This window comes from Oncorhynchus gorbuscha, linkage group LG21, assembly GCF_021184085.1.
Source record: "Oncorhynchus gorbuscha isolate QuinsamMale2020 ecotype Even-year linkage group LG21, OgorEven_v1.0, whole genome shotgun sequence".
NCBI lineage: Eukaryota > Metazoa > Chordata > Actinopteri > Salmoniformes > Salmonidae > Oncorhynchus > Oncorhynchus gorbuscha.
Window position 1 is genome coordinate 1,656,433 of NC_060193.1, and position 17,287 is coordinate 1,673,719.

Genomic DNA, 17,287 nt, shown 5'->3' on the forward strand with positions numbered 1-17,287 from the left:
GTAGCTGCTACATGTTAATGGACCCCAGGTAGAGTAGCTGCTACATGTTAATGAACCCCAGGTAGAGTAGCTGCTACATGTTCAGTAGTTAATGGACCCCAGGTAGAGTAGCTGCTACATGTTCAGTAGTTAATGGACCCCAGGTAGAGTAGCTGCTACATGTTAATGGACCCCAGGTAGAGTAGCTGCTACATGTTAATGAACCCCAGGTAGAGTAGCTGCTACATGTTAATGGACCCCAGGTAGAGTAGCTGCTACATGTTCAGTAGTTAATGGACCCCAGGTAGAGTAGCTGTCATGTTTTGTCTTTTATTATCATGTCTTGTCCCTGTGCTTCCCATTCTATTAGTTTCCCTCTGCTGGTCTTATTAGGTTCTTTCCCTCTTTCTATCCCTCTCTCTCCCCCTCCCTCTCTCACTCTCTCGCTCTCTCTTCTCTCTATCGTTCCGTTCCTGCTCCCAGCTGTTCCTATTCCCCTAATCAATCATTTAGTCTTCCCACACCTGTTCCCGATCCTTTTCCCTGATTAGAGTCCCTATTTCTCTCCTTGTTATTCGTTTCTGCCCTGTCGGTTCCTTGTCTAGAATTCACCGTGCTGTGCTTGTGTATCGCCCTGTCGTGTCGTGTTTTCCTCAGATGCTGCGTGGTGAGCAGGTGTCTGAGTCTGTTTGGTTCAAGTGCCTTCCCGAGGCAACCTGCTGTTCACCTGCTGTTCAAGATCGAGTCTCCAGTTTGTCCTCGTCATTTCGAGTGAAAGTTGTGTTTTTTGATTGTATTTACTTTACTGGATTAAAGACTCTGTTTTCGCCAAGTCGCTTTTGGGTCCTCTTTCACCTGCATGACAGAAGGAACCGACCAAGGAATGGACCCAGCGACTTCAGACGCTCGTTACACTGCCGTCGAGATCCAAGGAGCCATGCTCGGCAGACACGAGCAGGAATTGTCTGCTGCTCGCCATGCCGTGGAGAACCTGGCCGCTCAGGTTTCCGACCTCTCTGGACAGTTCCAGAGTCTTCGTCTCATGCCACCTGTTACTTCCTGGCCTGCCGAGCCTCCAGAACCTAGGGTTAATAACCCACCTTGCTGCCTCTAGTGAGTGGAACGAGCCGGCGCTGCTCGCTCGTTTTCTGGAGGGACTCCACGCAGTGGTTAAGGATGAGATTCTCTCCCGGGAGGTTCCTTCAGATGTGGACTCTTTGATTGCTCTCGCCATCCACATAGAACGACGGGTAGATCTTCGTCACCGGGCTCGTGGAAGAGAGCTCGCATCAACGGTGTTTCCCTGCTCCGCATCGCAACCATCTCCCTCCTCTGGCTCAGAGACTGAGCCCATGCAGCTGGGAGGGATTCGCATCTCGACTAAGGAGAGGGAACGGAGGATCACCAACCGCCTGTGCCTCTATTGCGGAGTTGCTGGACATTTTGTTAATTCATGTCCAGTAAAAGCCAGAGCTCATCTGTAAGCGGAGGGCTACAGGTGAGCGCAACTACTCAAGTCTCTCCATCAAGATCCTGTACTACTTTGTCGGTCCATCTACGCTGGACCGGTTCGGGTGCTACATGTAGTGCCTTGATAGACTCTGGGGCTGAGGGTTGTTTCATGGACGAAGCATGGGTTCGGAAACATGACATTCCTTTCAGAGAGTTAGAGAAGCCTACGCCCATGTTCGCCTTAGATGGTAGTCATCTTCCCAGTATCAGATTTGAGACACTACCTTTAACCCTCACAGTATCTGGTAACCACAGTGAGACTATTTCTTTTTGATTTTTCGTTCACCGTTTACACCTGTTGTTTTGGGTCATCCCTGGCTAGTATGTCATAATCCTTCTATTAATTGGTCTAGTAATTCTATCCTATCCTGGAACGTTTCTTGTCATGTGAAGTGTTTAATGTCTGCCATCCCTCCCGTTTCTTCTGTCCCTACTTCTCAGGAGGAACCTGGCGATTTGACAGGAGTGCCGGAGGAATATCATGATCTGCGCACGGTCTTCAGTCGGTCCCGAGCCAACTCCCTTCCTCCTCACCGGTCGTATGATTGTAGTATTGATCTCCTTCCGGGGACCACTCCTCCTCGGGGTAGACTATACTCTCTGTCGGCTCCCGAACGTAAGGCTCTCGAGGATTATTTGTCTGTGTCTCTTGACGCGGTACCATAGTGCCTTCTTCCTCTCCGGCCGGGGCGGGGTTCTTTTTGTTAAGAAGAAGGACGGTACTCTGCGCCCCTGCGTGGATTATCGAGGGCTGAATGACATAACGGTTAAGAATCGTTATCCGCTTCCCCTTATGTCATCAGCCTTCGAGATTCTGCAGGGAGCCAGGTGCTTTACTAAGTTGGACCTTCGTAACGCTTACCATCTCGTGCGCATCAGGGAGGGGGACGAGTGGAAAACGGCGTTTAACACTCCGTTAGGGCATTTTGAGTACCGGGTTCTGCCGTTTGGTCTCGCCAATGCGCCAGCTGTTTTTCAGGCATTAGTTAATGATGTTCTGAGAGACATGCTGAACATCTTTGTTTTTGTCTATCTTGACGATATCCTGATTTTTTCTCCGTCACTCGAGATTCATGTTCAGCACGTTCGACGTGTTCTACAGCGCCTTTTAGAGAATTGTCTCTACGTAAAGGCTGAGAAGTGCTCTTTTCATGTCTCCTCCGTTACTTTTCTCGGTTCCGTTATTTCCGCTGAAGGCATTCAGATGGATTCCGCTAAGGTCCAAGCTGTCAGTGATTGGCCCGTTCCAAGGTCACGTGTCGAGTTGCAGCGCTTTTTAGGTTTCGCTAATTTCTATCGGCGTTTCATTCGTAATTTCGGTCAAGTTGCTGCCCCTCTCACAGCTCTTACTTCTGTCAAGACGTGTTTTAAGTGGTCCGGTTCCGCCCAGGGAGCTTTTGATCTTCTAAAAGAACGTTTTACGTCCGCTCCTATCCTCGTTACTCCTGACGTCACTAGACAATTCATTGTCGAGGTTGACGCTTCAGAGGTAGGCGTGGGAGCCATTCTATCCCAGCGCTTCCAGTCTGACGATAAGGTTCATCCTTGCGCTTATTTTTCTCATCGCCTGTCGCCATCTGAGCGCAACTATGATGTGGGTAACCGTGAACTGCTCGCCATCCGCTTAGCCCTAGGCGAATGGCGACAGTGGTTGGAGGGGGCGACCGTTCCTTTTGTCGTTTGGACAGACCATAAGAACCTTGAGTACATCCGTTCTGCCAAACGACTTAATGCCCGTCAAGCTCGTTGGGCGTTGTTTTTCGCTCGTTTCGAGTTTGTGATTTCTTACCGTCCGGGTAGCAAGAACACCAAGCCTGATGCCTTATCCCGTCTGTTTAGTTCTTCTGTGGCTTCTACTGATCCCGAGGGATTCTTCCTTATGGGCGTGTTGTCGGGTTAACAGTCTGGGGAATGGAAAGACAGGTTAAGCAAGCACTCACGCACACTGCGTCGCCGCGCGCTTGTCCTAGTAACCTCCTTTTTCGTTCCTGTTTCCACTCGTCTGGCTGTTCTTCAGTGGGCTCACTCTGCCAAGTTAGCTGGTCATCCCGGTGTTCGAGGCACTCTTGCGTCTATTCGCCAGCGCTTTTGGTGGCCGACTCAGGAGCGTGACACGCGCCGTTTCGTGGCTGCTTGTTCGGACTGCGCGCAGACTAAGTCGGGTAACTCTCCTCCTGCCGGTCGTCTCAGACCGCTCCCCATTCCTTCTCGACCATGGTCTCACATCGCCCTAGACTTCATTACCGGTCTGCCTTTGTCTGCGGGGAAGACTGTGATTCTTACGGTTGTCGATAGGTTCTCTAAGGCGGCACATTTCATTCCCCTCGCTAAACTTCCTTCCGCTAAGGAGACGGCACAAATCATTATCGAGAATGTATTCAGAATTCATGGCCTCCCGTTAGACGCCGTTTCAGACAGAGGCCCGCAATTCACGTCACAGTTTTGGAGGGAGTTCTGTCGTTTGATTGGTGCGTCCGTCAGTCTCTCTTCCGGGTTTCATCCCCAGTCTAACGGTCAAGCAGAGAGGGCCAATCAGACGATTGGTCGCATACTACGCAGCCTTTCTTTCAGAAACCCTGCGTCTTGGGCAGAACAGCTCCCCTGGGCAGAATACGCTCACAATTTGCTTCCTTCGTCTGCTACCGGGTTATCTCCGTTTCAGAGTAGTCTGGGTTACCAGCCTCCTCTGTTCTCATCCCAGCTTGCCGAGTCCAGCGTTCCCTCCGCTCAAGCGTTTGTCCAACGTTGTGAGCGCACCTGGAGGAGGGTGAGGTCTGCACTTTGCCGTTACAGGGCACAGACTGTGAGAGCCGCCAATAAACGCAGGATTAAGAGTCCAAGGTATTGTTGCGGCCAGAGAGTGTGGCTTTCCACTCGCAACCTTCCTCTTACGACAGCTTCTCGTAAGTTGACTCCGCGGTTCATTGGTCCGTTCCGTGTCTCCCAGGTCGTCAATCCTGTCGCTGTGCGACTGCTTCTTCCGCGACATCTTCGTCGCGTCCATCCTGTCTTCCATGTCTCCTGTGTCAAGCCCTTTCTTCGCACTCCCGTTCGTCTTCCCTCCCCCTCCCGTCCTTGTCGAGAGCGCACCTATTTACAAGGTACATAAGATCATGGACATGCGTTCTCGGGGACGGGGTCACCAATACTTAGTGGATTGGGAGGGTTACGGTCCTGAGGAGAGGAGTTGGGTTCCGTCTCGGGACGTGCTGGACCGTTCACTCATTGATGATTTCCTCCGTTGCCGCCAGGATTCCTCCTCGAGTGCGCCAGGAGGCGCTCGGTGAGTGGGGGGGTACTGTCATGTTTTGTCTTTTATTATCATGTCTTGTCCCTGTGCTTCCCATTCTATTAGTTTCCCTCTGCTGGTCTTATTAGGTTCTTTCCCTCTTTCTATCCCTCTCTCTCCCCCTCCCTCTCTCACTCTCTCGCTCTCTCTTCTCTCTATCGTTCCGTTCCTGCTCCCAGCTGTTCCTATTCCCCTAATCAATCATTTAGTCTTCCCACACCTGTTCCCGATCCTTTTCCCTGATTAGAGTCCCTATTTCTCTCCTTGTTATTCGTTTCTGCCCTGTCGGTTCCTTGTCTAGAATTCACCGTGCTGTGCTTGTGTATCGCCCTGTCGTGTCGTGTTTTCCTCAGATGCTGCGTGGTGAGCAGGTGTCTGAGTCTGTTTGGTTCAAGTGCCTTCCCGAGGCAACCTGCTGTTCACCTGCTGTTCAAGATCGAGTCTCCAGTTTGTCCTCGTCATTTCGAGTGAAAGTTGTGTTTTTTGATTGTATTTACTTTACTGGATTAAAGACTCTGTTTTCGCCAAGTAGCTTTTGGGTCCTCTTTCACCTGCATGACAGTAGCTGCTACATGTTAATGGACCCCAGGTAGAGTAGCTGCTACATGTTAATGGACCCCAGGTAGAGTAGCTGCTACATGTTAATGGACCCCAGGTAGAGTAGCTGCTACATGTTAATGGACCCCAGGTAGAGTAGCTGCTACATGTTCAGTAGTTAATGGACCCCAGGTAGAGTAGCTGCTACATGTTAATGGACCCCAGGTAGAGTAGCTGCTACATGTTAATGGACCCCAGGTAGAGTAGCTGCTACATGTTCAGTAGTTAATGGACCCCAGGTAGAGTAGCTGCTACATGTTAATGGACCCCAGGTAGAGTAGCTGCTACATGTTAATGGACCCCAGGTAGAGTAGCTGCTACATGTTCAGTAGTTAATGGACCCCAGGTAGAGTAGCTGCTACATGTTCAGTAGTTAATGGACCCCAGGTAGAGTAGCTGCTACATGTTAATGGACCCCAGGTAGAGTAGCTGCTACATGTTAATGGACCCCAGGTAGAGTAGCTGCTACATGTTAATGAACCCCAGGTAGAGTAGCTGCTACATGTTAATGGACCCCAGGTAGAGTAGCTGCTACATGTTAATGGACCCCAGGTAGAGTAGCTGCTACATGTTAATGGACCCCAGGTAGAGTAGCTGCTACATGTTAATGAACCCCAGGTAGAGTAGCTGCTACATGTTAATGGACCCCAGGTAGAGTAGCTGCTACATGTTAATGGACCCCAGGTAGAGTAGCTGCTACATGTTAATGAACCCCAGGTAGAGTAGCTGCTACATGTTCAGTAGTTAATGGACCCCAGGTAGAGTAGCTGCTACATGTTAATGAACCCCAGGTAGAGTAGCTGCTACATGTTAATGGACCCCAGGTAGAGTAGCTGCTACATGTTAATGGACCCCAGGTAGAGTAGCTGCTACATGTTAATGGACCCCAGGTAGAGTAGCTGCTACATGTTAATGGACCCCAGGTAGAGTAGCTGCTACATGTTAATGAACCCCAGGTAGAGTAGCTGCTACATGTTAATGAACCCCAGGTAGAGTAGCTGCTACATGTTAATGGACCCCAGGTAGAGTAGCTGCTACATGTTAATGGACCCCAGGTAGAGTAGCTACTACATGTTAATGGACCCCAGGTAGAGTAGCTGCTACATGTTAATGGACCCCAGGTAGAGTAGCTGCTACATGTTCAGTAGTTAATGGACCCCAGGTAGAGTAGCTGCTACATGTTAATGGACCCCAGGTAGAGTAGCTGCTACATGTTAATGGACCCCAGGTAGAGTAGCTGCTACATGTTCAGTAGTTAATGGACCCCAGGTAGAGTAGCTGCTACATGTTAATGGACCCCAGGTAGAGTAGCTGCTACATGTTCAGTAGTTAATGGACCCCAGGTAGAGTAGCTGCTACATGTTAATGGACCCCAGGTAGAGTAGCTGCTACATGTTAATGGACCCCAGGTAGAGTAGCTGCTACATGTTAAGGGACCCCAGGTAGAGTAGCTGATACATGTTAAGGGACCCCAGGTAGAGTAGCTGCTACATGTTAATGGACCCCAGGTAGAGTAGCTTGTACATGTTAATGGACCCCAGGTAGAGTAGCTGCTACATGTTCAGTAGTTAATGGACCCCAGGTAGAGTAGCTGCTACATGTTCAGTAGTTAATGGACCCCAGGTAGAGTAGCTGCTACATGTCCAGTAGTTAATGGACCCCAGGTAGAGTAGCTGCTACATGTTAATGGACCCCAGGTAGAGTAGCTGCTACATGTTCAGTAGTTAATGGACCCCAGGTAGAGTAGCTGCTACATGTTAATGGACCCCAGGTAGAGTAGCTGCTACATGTTAATGGACCCCAGGTAGAGTAGCTGCTACATGTTAATGGACCCCAGGTAGAGTAGCTGCTACATGTTAATGGACCCCAGGTAGAGTAGCTGCTACATGTTAATGGACCCCAGGTAGAGTAGCTGCTACATGTTCAGTAGTTAATGGACCCCAGGTAGAGTAGCTGCTACATGTTAATGGACCCCAGGTAGAGTAGCTGCTACATGTCCAGTAGTTAATGGACCCCAGGTAGAGTAGCTGCTACATGTCCAGTAGTTAATGGACCCCAGGTAGAGTAGCTGCTACATGTCCAGTAGTTAATGGACCCCAGGTAGAGTAGCTGCTACATGTTCAGTAGTTAATGGACCCCAGGTAGAGTAGCTGCTACATGTCCAGTAGTTAATGGACCCCAGGTAGAGTAGCTGCTACATGTTAATGGACCCCAGGTAGAGTAGCTGCTACATGTTAATGGACCCCAGGTAGAGTAGCTGCTACATGTTAATGGACCCCAGGTAGAGTAGCTGCTACATGTTCAGTAGTTAATGGACCCCAGGTAGAGTAGCTGCTACATGTTAATGGACCCCAGGTAGAGTAGCTGCTACATGTTAATGGACCCCAGGTAGAGTAGCTGCTACATGTTCAGTAGTTAATGGACCCCAGGTAGAGTAGCTGCTACATGTTAATGGACCCCAGGTAGAGTAGCTGCTACATGTTCAATTAATGGACCCCAGGTAGAGTAGCTGCTACATGTTAATGGACCCCAGGTAGAGTAGCTGCTACATGTTAATGGACCCCAGGTAGAGTAGCTGCTACATGTTAAGGGACCCCAGGTAGAGTAGCTGATAATGGACCCCAGGTAGAGTAGCTGCTACATGTTAATGGACCCCAGGTAGAGTAGCTGGTACATGTTAATGGACCCCAGGTAGAGTAGCTGCTACATGTTCAGTAGTTAATGGACCCCAGGTAGAGTAGCTGCTACATGTTCAGTAGTTAATGGACCCCAGGTAGAGTAGCTGCTACATGTCCAGTAGTTAATGGACCCCAGGTAGAGTAGCTGCTACATGTTAATGGACCCCAGGTAGAGTAGCTGCTACATGTTCAGTAGTTAATGGACCCCAGGTAGAGTAGCTGCTACATGTTAATGGACCCCAGGTAGAGTAGCTGCTACATGTTAATGGACCCCAGGTAGAGTAGCTGCTACATGTTAATGGACCCCAGGTAGAGTAGCTGCTACATGTTAATGGACCTCAGGTAGAGTAGCTGCTACATGTTAATGGACCCCAGGTAGAGTAGCTGCTACATGTTCAGTAGTTAATGGACCCCAGGTAGAGTAGCTGCTACATGTTAATGGACCCCAGGTAGAGTAGCTGCTACATGTCCAGTAGTTAATGGACCCCAGGTAGAGTAGCTGCTACATGTCCAGTAGTTAATGGACCCCAGGTAGAGTAGCTGCTACATGTCCAGTAGTTAATGGACCCCAGGTAGAGTAGCTGCTACATGTTCAGTAGTTAATGGACCCCAGGTAGAGTAGCTGCTACATGTCCAGTAGTTAATGGACCCCAGGTAGAGTAGCTGCTACATGTTAATGGACCCCAGGTAGAGTAGCTGCTACATGTTCAGTAGTTAATGGACCCCAGGTAGAGTAGCTGCTACATGTTAATGGACCCCAGGTAGAGTAGCTGCTACATGTTAATGGACCCCAGGTAGAGTAGCTGCTACATGTTAATGAACCCCAGGTAGAATAGCTGCTACATGTTCAGTAGTTAATGGACCCCAGGTAGAGTAGCTGCTGCACTAAACACACTGGGTTAGCATATCTACACGCCTGAAACACACAAATATGTTTACCCACCACACACACACACACACTCCTACCTGGAAGATGAAGATCTTGGGCTTGCCCACCAGACTAGGACAGCGGTCTCCTTTGAAGGTGTGTGTCAAGTCTCGGATGGAGAGTTTGCCGTCTCTAGCGAACACGCACTCATTCTCCCCGTGGCTCAGAAACACACACAGGAAACAATCTGCCACCGTATGGCTCCAGTTCACAGCTGGAGAGAGAGAGACAGAGACAGAGACAGAGAGAGAGAGACAGAGAGAGAGAGAGACAGAGAGAGAGAGAGAGAGAGAGAGAGAGAGAGAGAGAGAGAGAGAGAGAGAGACAGAGACAGAGACAGAGACAGACAGAGAGGGACAGAGGGAGAGAGAGAGAGAGAGAGACAGAGAGAGACAGAGAGAGACAGAGGGAGAGAGAGAGAGTGAGAGAGACAGAGAGTGAGAGAGACAGAGAGAGTGAGAGAGAGAGAGAGAGTGAGTGTGGAGAGAGAAAAGTACAGACTGAATTTATTTTACACATTACCCTGTCCTCTGGGGACAGTACTTTCATTACCCCTGTCCTCTGGGGACAGTACTTTCATTACCCCTGTCCTCTGGGGACAGTACTTTCATTACCCCTGTCCTCTGTCCTCTGGGGACAGTACTGTCACATCATTAAATCCAGATCAAAATGTTTTTGTTGTGGTTTACCATCGTTTATGACAGCCAGGACCTCCTGTCTGGTCAGGTTGTCATACGGCCTCACAGCAAAACTTAGCTCCTCTAGTCTGGAAAAACACACACACACACACACACACACACACACACACACACACACACACACACACACACACACACACACACACACACACACACACACACACACACACACACACACACACACACACACACACACACACACACACACACACACACACGTTAAAGACAGAAACACAACAGACAAATGTGTGTGTGGGTACGTCCGTCCATCTGTCTGTCTGTTCGTCCTCTGTATGGGTACCGCAAGAGGTTGTTCTTGTCAGCTTGTCAGAGAAGGGGGAGGTGTGAGAGAGAGAAGGGGGGAGGTGTGAGAGAGAGAAGGGGGAGGTGTGAGAGAGACAGGAGATGTGTGAGAGGGGGAGGTGTGAGAGGGAGGTGAGAGAGAGTGAGGAGGTGGGAGAGAGGGTGAGAGAGAGAGGGGGGAGGAGAGAGAAGGGGGAGGTGTGAGAGAGAGGGGAGAGAGAGAGAGAGAGGAGGTGGAGAGGTGAGAGAGAGAGGGGGAGGTGTGAGAGAGAGAAGGGGGAGGTGAGAGAGAGAGAGAGAGGGGGTGTGAGAGAGAGAGAGGGAGGTGTGAGAGAGAGAGGGGGAGGTGAGAGAGAGAGAGGGGGGAGGGAGAGAGAGAGAGGGGGAGGTGTGAGAGAGAGAAGGGGAGGTGAGAGAGAGAGGGGGGAGAGAGAGAGAGAGAGAAGGGGTGAGAGAGAGAGAGGGGGGGAGGTGTGAGAGAGAGAGGGGGAGGTGAGAGAGAGAGAGAGAGGGGGTCCTTCTGTAGCTCAGTTGGTAGAGCATGGAGAGAGAGAGAGAGGTGTGAGAGAGCCAGGGTGTGGGTTCGAGAGGGGAGAGGTGAGAGACGTAGAATGTATGCACACATGACTGTAGAGAGAGAGGGGAGGTAAGCGTCTGCTAGGTGTGATGGCATATATGGGAGAGAGAGAGAGGGACCAGCAATGTATGCACACATGTGTAAGAGAGAGGGGGAGGATGAGAGAAATGGGGGAGACTGAGAGAGATTATTATTATTATTATTATTATTAGAGAAGAGAGAGAGAGAGAGAGAGGGAGGTGTGAGAGAGAGAGAAGGTGTGAGGGAGGAGTGAGAGAGAAGGGGAGGTGTGAGAGAGAGAGGGAGGTGTGAGGAGAGGTGTGAGAGAGAGAGGGGGAGGTGTGGAGGAGGGGGGAGGTGTGAGAGAGAGAGAGGGGAGGTGGGAGGAGGAAGGGGAGGTGTGAGAGAGAGGGGAGGTGAGAGAGAGGGGAGGTGGAGAGAGAGAGAGAGAGGGGGAGGTGAGAGAGAGAGAGAGGGAGAGGGAGGTGTGAGAGAGAGAAGAGAGAGGGGAGGTGTGAGAGAGAGAGAGGTGAGAGAGAGTGTGAGGGGGAGGTGAGAGAGAGAGAGAGGGGGGGGGGAGAGAGAGAGAGAGGGGGAGGTGAGAGAGAGAGAGAAGGGGGAGGTGTGAGAGAGAGAGAGGGGAAGGGGAGAGAGAGAGAGAGAGAGGGGGAGGTGTGAGAGAGAGAGAAGGGGGGTGTGAGAGAGAGAGAGGGGAGGTGTGAGAGAGAGAGAGAGGGGGAGGTGTGAGAGAGAGAAGGGGGAGGTGTGAGAGAGAGGAGAAGGGGAGGTGTGAGAGAGAGAGGGGGGTGTGAGAGAGAGGGAGGTGTGAGAGAGAGAGAGGTGTGAGAGAGAGGGGGAGGTGTGAGAGAGAGAGAAGAGGGGGAGGTGAGAGAGAGAGAAGAGGGAGGGGTGAGAGAGAGAGAGGGGGGGGTGAGAGAGAGAGAGAGAGGGAGGGGAGGTGAGAGAGAGAGAGAGAGAGAGAGAAGGGGAGGTGAGAGAGAGAGAGAAGGGGGAGGTGTGAGAGAGAGAGGGGAGGTGAGAGAGAGAGAGGGGGAGGTGTGAGAGAGAGAGGGGGGAGGTGTGAGAGAGAGAGAGGGGAGGTGTGAGAGAGAGAGAGAGGAGGGGGGAGAGAAGAGATAGTGCATTGGGTGTGAGAGAGAGGGGGAGGTGAGAGAGAAGACAAACAGGGAGGTGTGAGAGAGAGAGAATTCAGGGGGAGGTGTGGGGGAGAGAGAGAGGGAGAGAGGTGAGAGAGAGAGGGGAGGTGAGAGAGAGAGGGGGAGGTGAGAGAGAGAGAGAGAAGGGGGTGTGAGAGAGAGAGAGAGAGAGAGAGGGGAGGTGAGAGAGAGAGAGGGGGAGGTGGAGAGAGAGAGAGAGGGGAGGAGGTGTGAGAGAGAGAGAGAGGAGGTGTGAGAGAGAGAGGGGGAGAGAGAGAGAGGGGGAGGTGAGAGAGAGAGAGGGGGAGGTGTGAGAGAGAGGTGTGAGAGAGAGAGGGGGGAGGTGAGAGAGAGAGAGAGAGAGAGGGTGAGAGAGAGAGAGAGGAGAGAGAGAGAGGGGGAGAGGTGTGAGAGAGAGAAGGGGGGAGGTGTGAGAGAGAGGGGAGGGGGGTGTGAGAGAGAGAGAGGGGAGGTGAGAGAGGGGGGGAGGTGTGTGTGAGAGAGAGAGAGAGAGAGAGAGAGAGAGGGGGAGGTGAGAGAGAGAGAGGGGAGGAGGTGTGAGAGAGAGAGGGGGAGGTGTGAGAGAGAGAGGGGGAGGTGTGAGAGAGAGAAGGGGGAGGTGTGAGAGAGAGAGGGGAGGTGTGAGAGAGAGAAGGGGGAGGAGAGAGAGGGGGGAGGTGTGAGAGAGAGAGGGGGGGTGTGTGAGAGAGAGGGGGAGGTGTGAGAGAGAGAGGGGGGGTGTGAGAGAGAGGGGGAGGTGTGAGAGAGAGAGGGGAGGTGTGAGAGAGAGAGGGGGGGGGAGAGAGAGAGAGAGGTGTGAGAGAGGGGAGGTGTGAGAGAGAGAGAGAGGGGAGGTGAGAGAGAGAGAGAGGTGTGAGGGGAGGTGTGAGAGAGAGAGGGGGGAGGTGTGAGAGAGAGAGAAGGGAGGGGTGTGGAGAGAGAGAGAGGGGAGAGAAGAGAGAGAGAGAGAGAGAGAGGGAGGTGTGAGAGAGAGAGAGAGGGGGAGGTGTGAGAGAGAGAGAGGGAGGTGTGGAGAGAGAGAGGGAGAGAGAGAGAGAGAAGGGGAGGTGAGAGAGAGAGGGGAGGTGTGAGGAGGTGTGAGAGAGAGAGAGAAGAGGGAGGTGTGAGAGAGAGAGAGAAGGGGGGGTGTGAGAGAGAGAGAGAGGTGTGAGAGAGAGAGAGGGGAGGTGTGAGAGAGAGAGAAGGGGGAGGTGTGAGAGAGAGAGAAGGGGGAGGTGTGAGAGAGAGAGAAGGAGAGAGAGAGAGGGAGGTGTGAGAGAGAGAGAAGAGGAGGTGTGAGAGAGAGAGAAAGAGGGAGGTGTGAGAGAGAGGGAGAGAGTGTGAGAGAGAGAGAAGGGGGAGGTGTGAGAGAGAGAGAGAAGGGGAGGTGTGAGAGAGAGAGAAGGGGAGGTGTGAGAGAGAGAGAAGGGGAGGTGTGAGAGAGAGAAGGGGAGGTGTGAGAGAGAGAGAGAAGGGGGAGGTGTGAGAGAGAGAGAGAAGAGGGAGGTGTGAGAGAGAGAGAGAAGAGGGAGGTGTGAGAGAGAGAGAGAAGAGGGAGGTGTGAGAGAGAGGGGGGGGTGTGAGAAAGAGAGGAGAGGGGGAGATAATCCTATATAGTGCATTCTGAAAGTATCGAGACCACATGACTTTTTCCACATTTTGTTACGTCACAGCCTTATTCTAAAATTGATTAAATATTTTTCCCCCTCATTAATCTACACATAATAACAAAGCACAAACAGGTTTAAACATTTTTATAAAATGTATTTAAAAAAAACTTAAATATCACATTTACATAAGTATTCAGACCCTATACTCAGTACTTAGTTGAAGCACCTTTGGCAGAGATTACAGCCTGGAGTCTTCTTGGGTATGACGCTACAAGCTTGGCACACCTGTATTTGGGGAGTTTCTCCCATTCTTCTCTGCAGATCCTCTCAAGCTCTGTGAGGTTGGATGGGGAGTGTCGCTGAACAGCTATTTTCAGGTCTCTCCAGAAATGTTAGATCAGGTTCAAGTCCGGGTTCTGGCTGGGCCACTCAAGGACATTCAGAGACTTGTCCCGAAGCCACTCCTGCATTGCCTTGGCTGTGTGCTTAAGGTCGTTGTCCTGTTGGAAGGTGAACCTTTACCCCAGTCTGAGGTCCTGAGTTCTCTGTAGCAGGTTTTCATCAAGGATCTCTCTGTACTTTGCTCCGTTCATCTTTCCCTCGATCCTGACTAGTCTCCCAGTCGCTACCACTGAAAGACATCCCCACAGCATGATGCTGCCACCACCATGCTTCACCGTAGGGATGGTGCCAGTTTTCCTCCAGACGTGATGCTTGCCATTCAAGCTAAATAGTTCAATCTTGGTTTCATCAGATCAGATAATCTTGTTTCTCATGGTCTGAGAGTCTTTAGGTGCCTTTGGGCAAACTCCAAGTGGGCTATCATGTGCCTTTTACTGAGGAGTGGCTTCTGTCTGGCCACTCTACCATAAAGACCTGATTGGTTGAGTGCTGCAGAGATGGTTGTCCTTCTGGAAGGTTCTCCCATCTCCACAGAGGAACTCTGGAGCTCTGTCAGAGTGACCATCGGGTTATTGGTCACCTCACCTTCAGTTTGGCCGGGCGGCCAGCTCTAGGAAGAGTCTTGGTGATTCCAAACTTCTTCCATTTAAGAATGAGGGAGGCCACTGTGTCCAATCAATTTAATTTATCACAGGTGACAATGAAGTTGTAGAAACATCTCAAAGATGGAAACAGGATGCACCTGTATTTTTTATAAATTTGCAAACATTTTTTATAAACCTGTTTTTGCAATTTGTCATTATGGGGTGTGTGTAGATTGATAAGGATTTTATTTGTAATTTTTATAATGTAAAAAAATGTGGAAAAAGTCCAGGGGTTTGAAAACTTTCTGAATGCACCTAACCTTTATATACCTGGAACAGTAAACTGTAAACATGGTTCTAGTCTACCAGATTCACACAACACAAGAGTCTTACCTTACAGATTCACTCTTACCCTATCTCATAGACGTCAGGCTCAGCATAGCTCTCTATCAGGGCTGGAATGAAAATTATTTACAATTTTCAAATCTATAATGGATTCAGTATTAACAGGATAAATATAAAGGCATTATTAACAACATGTAACCCATGTAAACAGAACTGTAACGGTAATGAATGATGTCATAGCGGTAGTAGAATGTAGCCTGTAGCGGTAATGAATAATGTCATAGCGGTAGTAGAATGTAGCCTGTAGCGGTAATGAATAATGTCATAGCGGTAGTAGAATGTAGCCTGTAGCGGTAATGAATAATGTCATAGCGGTAGTAGAATGTAGCCTGTAGCGGTAATGAATAATGTCATAGCGGTAGTAGAATGTAGCCTGTAGCGGTAATGAATAATGTCATAGCGGTAGTAGAATGTAGCCTGTAGCGGTAATGAATAATGTCATAGCGGTAGTAGAATGTAGCCTGTAGCGGTAATGAATAATGTCATAGCGGTAGTAGAATGTAGCCAGTAGCGGTAATGTCATGCAGGTAATGAATAATGTCATAGCGGTAGTAGAATGTAATCCTGTAAAGCGGTAATGAATAATGTCATAAAGTAGAATGTAGCCTGAACAGCGGTAATGAATAATGTCATAGCGGTAGTAGAATGTAGCCTGCATCTGAGTAATGAATGATGTCATAGCGGTAGTAGAATGTAGCCTGTAGCGGTAATGAATAATGTCATAGCGGTAGTAGAATGTAGCCTGTCAGCGGTAATGAATAATGTCATAGCGGTAGTAGAATGTAGCCTGTAGCGGTAATGAATAATGTCATAGCGGTAGTAGAATGTAGCCTGTAGCGGTAATGAATAATGTCATAGCGGTAGTAGAATGTAGCCTGTAGCGGTAATGAATAATGTCATAGCGGTAGTAGAATGTAGCCTGTAGCGGTAATGAATAATGTCATAGCGGTAGTAGAATGTAGCCTGTAGCGGTAATGAATAATGTCATAGCGGTAGTAGAATGTAGCCTGTAGCGGTAATGAATAATGTCATAGCGGTAGTAGAATGTAGCCTGTAGCGGTAATGAATAATGTCATAGCGGTAGTAGAATGTAGCCTGTAGCGGTAATGAATAATGTCATAGCGGTAGTAGAATGTAGCCTGTAGCGGTAATGAATAATGTCATAGCGGTAGTAGAATGTAGCCTGTAGCGGTAATGAATAATGTCATAGCGGTAGTAGAATGTAGCCTGTAGCGGTAATGAATAATGTCATAGCGGTAGTAGAATGTAGCCTGTAGCGGTAATGAATAATGTCATAGCGGTAGAAGCGGTAAGGAGAATCAGGTTCTTCTGTCACTTACCTGTCGACGTCACAGGCGACCCCGTGACCTCGCTGTCCACCTTGACAACCCGCTCTGTGGATGATCAACATTATAGGCTATACAGTTCAAGTGTCAGTCACATTCTGCCGAGGAATCGCAGGGGTGGGGGGGTTTAGGGTCGGATCAGCTTCATATTGCAGATAGATTGTCGCTTCCATCAATGTAAATGTCTGCATTCCAATCCCTCATATTTTTTGCGGGTAAATATATATTTATATACACACACACACACACACACACACACACACACACACACACACACACACACACACACACACACACACACACACACACACACACACACACACACACACACACACACACACACACACACACACACACAGTTGAAGACGGAAGTTTACATACACCTTAGCCAAATAGAATTGAACTCAAATACATTTGAGTTTTTTCACAATTCCTGACATTTAATCCTGGTAACAATTCCCTGTCTTAGGTCAATTAGGATCACCACTTTATTTTAAGAATGTGAAATGTCAGAATAATATTAGAGAGAATTATTTATTTCAGCTTTTATTTATTTCATCACATTCCCAGTTATCACGCCTTGGTCATTGTATTTTGTGTTTTTGTTATATGTTTGGGTAGGCCAGGGTGTGACATGGGTTTATATGTTGTGTTTCGTATTGGGGTTTTATTAGCATTGGGATTGTGTATGATTAGGGGTGTGTCTAGTTAGGCTTGGCTGCCTGAGGCGGTTCTCAATTGGAGTCAGGTGATTCTCGTTGTCTCGGATTGGGAACCGTATTTAGGTAGCCTGAGTTCGCTTTGTATTTTGTGGGTGTTTGTTCCTGTCTCTGTGTTTGTCACCAGATAGAACGGAACGTGAAACTAATTACAGCCTGTTGTTTTTGTATTTAGATTCAGTTATTTCATGTACCGCGATTCCTTCATTAAAGTCATGAATAACCTACACGCTGCATTTCGGTCCGACTCTCTTTTTCCAACAGACGAACACCGTTACACCAGTGGGTCAGAAGTTTACATACGCTCAATTAGTATTTGTTTAATTTGGGTCAAATGGTTCGGGTAGCCTTCCACAAGCTTCTCACAATCAGTTGCGTGCATTTTGCCCATTCCTCCTGACAGAGCTGTTGTAACTGAGTCAGGTTTGTAGGCCTCCTTGCTCGCACATGCTTTTACAGTTCTGCCCACAAATTTTCTATGGGATTGAGGTCAGGGCTTTGTG

General features: G+C 49.4%; 1 protein-coding gene across 1 annotated transcript in view; it reads right to left on the bottom strand.

Moving 5' to 3' along the window:
* The window catches only part of LOC124008826 (caspase-6-like), a 43,832-nt gene extending 27,702 nt beyond the window's left edge, over positions 1-16,130 (bottom strand). The window contains exons 1-2 of the mRNA XM_046320396.1: positions 16,060-16,130; positions 9,022-9,145 (exon numbers count right to left, since the gene is read on the bottom strand). Of these exons, the coding sequence (XP_046176352.1) occupies positions 9,022-9,145; positions 16,060-16,130 (195 nt within the window). The remainder of the gene's footprint in view (positions 1-9,021; positions 9,146-16,059) is intronic.
* Between the last annotated feature and the right edge of the window lie 1,157 nt (positions 16,131-17,287).